This window comes from Ascidiella aspersa, chromosome 9 (assembly GCF_963924565.1).
Source record: "Ascidiella aspersa chromosome 9, kaAscAspe10.2, whole genome shotgun sequence".
NCBI classification, from domain to species: Eukaryota; Metazoa; Chordata; class Ascidiacea; order Phlebobranchia; family Ascidiidae; genus Ascidiella; species Ascidiella aspersa.
This window is the reverse complement of record NC_139455.1, coordinates 21,267,297-21,272,489: the sequence shown is the minus strand read 5'-3', so window position 1 is coordinate 21,272,489 and position 5,193 is coordinate 21,267,297. Positions and strand designations below refer to the sequence as shown.

At 33.4% G+C, this 5,193-nt stretch overlaps 1 protein-coding gene across 2 annotated transcripts; it reads left to right on the top strand.

The window, feature by feature from the left end:
* Nucleotides 1-518: 518 nt before the first annotated feature.
* LOC146133559 (solute carrier family 35 member G1-like) lies at nucleotides 519-3,211 on the top strand. 2 transcript variants are annotated; one of them, XM_083397054.1, is made up of 4 exons: nucleotides 519-923; nucleotides 1,238-1,886; nucleotides 2,281-2,492; nucleotides 2,908-3,211. In XM_083397054.1, the coding sequence occupies exons 1-3, from the start codon at nucleotides 595-597 to the stop codon at nucleotides 2,458-2,460; spliced, it is 1,158 nt and encodes a 385-aa protein (XP_083253180.1). In that variant the 5' UTR covers nucleotides 519-594; the 3' UTR covers nucleotides 2,461-2,492; nucleotides 2,908-3,211. The 2 variants fall into 2 exon arrangements, with proteins under 2 accessions (XP_083253180.1, XP_083253179.1); XM_083397053.1 differs by having other exon boundaries at nucleotides 2,281-3,211.
* The last annotated feature ends 1,982 nt before the right edge of the window (nucleotides 3,212-5,193 follow it).

The following is a 5,193-nucleotide window of genomic DNA, read 5'->3' as shown; positions in this document are numbered from 1 at the left end:
TTCTGACGTTACAAAGTTGAAATTTACACAGTCCTTGTATTAGCTACGGTACCTTTTTTTTTTCAGGTTTTTTTGCACACCTGTGATATTTTTAGGTGTGCAATTTACTAAATTAGGTGTGGACACAAATTTCTTGAAAAAAACTTGGGTGTGCATCTCTATTAAAATGCAGACTGGCTAATCAAGTTTGCTGTTGTTTGAAGCATAATTTCTTAATACATTTAAAAAACAACAGTTATTAGGACCCTTTTATGTCGTATATTATGCTAATGCACCAGGTTGGAACCTTGATAATTACAGTGGAAGATTTTAAGCTATTCAATTCTGCGGCTGCTCTTAGGTTACAAAAAAATGTTCGCAGCTGTAGTGATGTTAAACAGCTTTAAATAAATTAATGGCGTGTATGGTAAATAAAAGATAAATAAAAACGATGTACCTGCAGATCAAACCATCTATTGTCCTATTAAAATAACATGTTTATGGTATAATATTTTCTTCTATTTGTTGTGTAAAAGAACAATGGGGTAGTTGTAGAAATGCACATTGCTATTTAGTGCAGCAATTTGGAGAATACTTGTTTGTGTACTAAATGTTATGAAGAATGTAAAGTATCAATTACTAGAAAGCAAAGATAAAAACCAAGATGATGTCTATGAAGACATTGAACTTCATACAATTACCCATACACAAGATGGCGAATCAGATAATGAAAGTGACACACAATCAGTTGGGTTTAGCAATGTTTCCTCTTCGTGTTTATCTCACGTAAAGGGCTATATTTATGCCACGCTGTCTTGTCTGTTCTTCTCAACAGGATCTGCTTTCGTGAAAGCCTTACATGGAAAGTTGAGTGCGTTCCAAATTGTAGCTATTCGCAGCGCAGTGCAACTGATTTGTTGTTTGATTGTTGTTTTTCACAAAAGGTAAGTGGAAATATACATAACTTTTCAAATTGGCTTCTATATGCCAAACATAAACAGAAAATGGTTATTGAACAGCTCAAATATATTGTAGTCATATAGTTGTTTAAAATAAAGTGCTATAAATTGAGTATAATTTATTAAAACTAGCAACTCACATTTTATAATTAAATATACTTTAACAATGTTTAAAGGTTTTGGTGGAATTTTTTGTTTCCTAACATTCTTAGCCAGTAATAAGCTATGTTATTATTTAGGGATTTTGACAACAAAACTTGTTTTTCACTGTTTTTTGGTAAACTGTACACTTTCTACAGGATTAGCATTTGGTCCGAACATACGTTGCAAACACGGGTGTTGCTCATGATTCGTGGAATTTTTGGAGGCGGAGGTATTCTGTTCTACTTCTATGCATTCCAAAATCTTCCGATCGGTGATGCAGCCAGTATTATATACAGCTCACCAATGTACATTGCAATTTTGGCCTGGATTTTTTTAGGAGAATCATTTGGAATTGTGGAAAGTTTTACCTTGCTTCTCGGGTTCACAGGTGTGCTGTTGGTGGCAAGGCCTACCTTTTTATTTCATTCAATTCCTCTTCAGCTTAATGTGTCCAATATTCCTGCAATTTACAATAGCAATACAACAGCATTTATGCAATCAAACAAAACTGAGATATTTCCCACTGAACAATATAATCAAAGCAATGTTCAACTTGGTATCATTTGTGCATTCTTGGGTTCAGTTGCCTCATCCATCTCTTTTGTTATACTGCGAAAAGTCCCAAAAGTCCATGTTATTTTACCTGTTTTCTCTGTATCCTTTTGGGGAATTATTATATCAGGCATTGTTATGTTGGCAACAAGTGACTATGCATTCCCTTCATCAATACAGCCATGGTTGTTTGCCTTAGTGGTTGGACTTTGTGGTATAATTGGTCAAATATTCCTGACTAAAGCTTTTCAGGTTGGTATTGGTGTTTTGTTGTGTTCTGACATAAATCGTAGCTACAATTAGATGAAGGGAGGGTTTAGCTTCAGCTATTTTTAAACAAATATTGTTTCTAATATCTTTGCATAGTAATAAAGCTTATGTAATAGTAGAAATGGAAACAACCAAATTTATGCTTTAAATAGGGGTAAATTTAGTTAGGATTTAATGTGGTACATTGTGCAAAAGGAGGTTCTAGTTGTCACAAATACGTGAAACCTATAAAGTTTATTAACCAATTGTAAACAGTGTTGCTAAAAAAGAAATCCCTTTGTAAATTGAAATACATGTAGTTGTGTAAGTACAATATAATATCGTGGTTAGCAGTTTAGGTATGGGAGGTTTTTGTTTTTAACAGTTTTTATTGTAGATTGAGAATGCTGGTCCAGTATCCATTGTTCGCCAACTTGACATTGTGTTCACATATATACTTCAAGTTGCTGTGTTCCATAATCCACCAAGTGTTTTAAGTTTTGTTGGATCAACTCTAGTGATAAGTGGAACTGTTATACTTGGAATTAAAAAGTGGCTTAGTGTGTGCAAAAAGTAGCTTTTACCTTGAACTTTGTTTCTTTGAAAAAGGTAAAATGAAATTTTTTTTTTGATTTTTATTAAAAAGTTAATAATTATGATATGTATGACTATTGGTACTGTCTTTAACTTGGTAAAGAACATGTATGTTATTTTTATTTCTTATATTAAAATATGTCATTTTCATTCCCTTTAAGACAGAGCAAAATTTGCAACTTGTTTTGGTCATAAAAAATTCAAACCTTGATAAATAATCACAAATATGTTGTCTACAACCAAAATGTTCAAAAATAGTAAAGTGGCAAGATAAGCAAAACTAGCATTTGGGCAATCATAGTAATAAAATTATTTCAACATATAATTGTAGGATAGCTAAGATTGGTTGTTTGAATCTCAGCAAAGGATGATATTTAGTTAGAAATTTTGATGTTTTCACTAATCATTTTGTTTTTAACTATAAATTAAGGAAGTGTAAAATCTGTCCACCAAAAAAATGGGCTGGAGATGTTCCAAATAAAACTAAAAGAAATATATGACCCTTCAATTACCAACTTGTACTGCAATTGACTTCTATAAATGCCTGCAATATTATTACATCAAAAACAATTTTTACCAATTATTTACACTTGCAATTGCTAATGTTTCTTACAAATTATTCATGATTGTTGTACCACTGTTTATTTTGTTGCATGCTATGCAAAGTGTAAAATCCATGCATCGAGTAAATTCTACTTCTAAGTAAATTCTACTTTTTGAAAATTAATTTATTCATGTACTTGTGAAGAATAAAACTTTCATTAAGACATATATGATTGTGTGACCATAAAGCTATAATATTGAGTTTTATATCTAACACCTTCAAAGCTTTAAACGTAAGGTGCGGAACGTTTTTCAAATATTTAGAAGAAGCCTTAACTAAGAAAGTTTACACCTATTAATGACTTTTAAAGCGATTAGAACAACGTCCGGTACTAACATTAAGATAGCGCTACCATATATCCCCTTTTCTCAAGAAAACTGAATGGTCGTCCGAGGACGTTCAAAAATGTCCTCTTTTTTCACATTTCGAGTTGGTTGATTATACTTTTAGCAAGACTTTTAGGCAAGACGTTTTATTTTCAAAAAATACTGTAGCCATGAAACATGCTGAATTGCTGGTTTTAAAAGGTTTTCCAACAAATTGCGGGGGGCATGATCTCTAAGTTAATATTTAAACTTTTGCAATGATTCTAATGGTTTCGTTTGGGTTGTACACCACTCCTACAGCGCTGCACAAACTTTGTTTTGGCCAACTTTAACATTGAAAGTGCAAAAAAATGTGTTTTCTACTTCTGGTAACTTTGTTTAGCACTACCGTAAGTCTCGTTGTGTGCCATTGCATGTTTTCATATCATCGAAGGTATAATGGCCCTATTTAATTATAATTTTGCTAACTTATAGATAAACGAGGGCGCAAGGCATAGGATTACCAAAGGGGGGCGCGGTCTACAGCATACAGGTGGTTCTCGGCAGATGCTTTTATTTTTCTTGAAATTTAGACAATCACAAAGCAAAATAAGCTATAAATTATAATGCCGAAGAGGAAAACTCTGTACTGATAGGCTACCCAGAAGTATCCTTGTTTTGAAAATAGACGAATTAATTTCGAAGCTGAATGCATTACTTGGAAGCGGCACGTTTTTCTCAAACGTAACAATTTCTACTTTTCGTTTTACATAAGGTTTGATAGGCTGCAAAAGTAATGATGCCGCGAGACATTTATCAATCTAACTATATTACCAAACCAGTGCAAATTTAACAACGTATTTGCGAATTTTTAGTTGAATGTTCTTTAAAAACTTTAGCATGGCAAATCAAGCGTTTTTATATGTTTATTTATGCCCTACTCTTACAAACTATATTTTGTCCTTATTTAACTCCGCTAATACAAATCCAAAATAAATAGTTGCCTAAACGACACGTATACAATCGATAAACATGTTCCACCGAGAAATACTTCGCAGAAACGTAAAAATAACAAGTAGCAAGTTTAAATTTAGGAAGTTTAATAATTGGCTTAAATTTTGCATTTTTACTGAAAAAATGTTCAAATAGACTAAAGCATTTTAACATCAGTCAAGTCATTGGCGTTAATGACTTAAAGCAGGGGCGTGTAACCTTTCATACTGGCGGGCCAAATATGTGTATTCGGATTAGACCACGGGCCACTTTCATATCTCGTCGTCTACCTGTTAGTGCAGTGGTCGGCAAACTTTTGTTGCGGCCCAAAGTATTCTTTTCAAAGCTGCTTAAAGGCTCACTACGTTAAACCACTACGAAAACAGTGGCAATTTCAGGGGGATATTTGGTTTTAAGGTAAAATATAACAAGTCGCTTAATGGCCAAAACACTGCCGAAAAATTTGCGTTTACATAGAGTTAAAGTTAGCAAAAAATATAGTTTAACAGGCTCACAAGACCACATTTGACACGTGGGTCTTTCCAAGCTGAGCCAATTTAAAACATTATATGCCACACCAATTGTTAAAATAAAGTGCAATGAATGTACGGATATCATGCGGCCAACAACTACGGTACATGATAACACCAAGCTATTCAAAAATAACTCACGGTCCACAGTTGGCCTACCACTGTGTTAGTGACTACCACAACAAAAATTGCTCACACACGTACGTTGAACCGAACAATGCCACCTTTAAAGCAACTAATTTTCTCAGCTGTGGAAACTTATTAGATGGAGATGTTCGCGGTGA

Excerpts from the sequence above, each read along its gene's own strand:
- LOC146133559 (XM_083397054.1), top strand. The coding sequence starts at position 595 with ATGAAGAATGTAAAGTATCAATTACTAGAAAGCAAAGATAAAAACCAA. Across the intron at positions 924-1,237 it reads ATTGTTGTTTTTCACAAAAG|GATTAGCATTTGGTCCGAAC; the intron begins GTAAGTGGAAAT and ends CACTTTCTACAG. Across the intron at positions 1,887-2,280 it reads TCCTGACTAAAGCTTTTCAG|ATTGAGAATGCTGGTCCAGT; the intron begins GTTGGTATTGGT and ends TTTTTATTGTAG.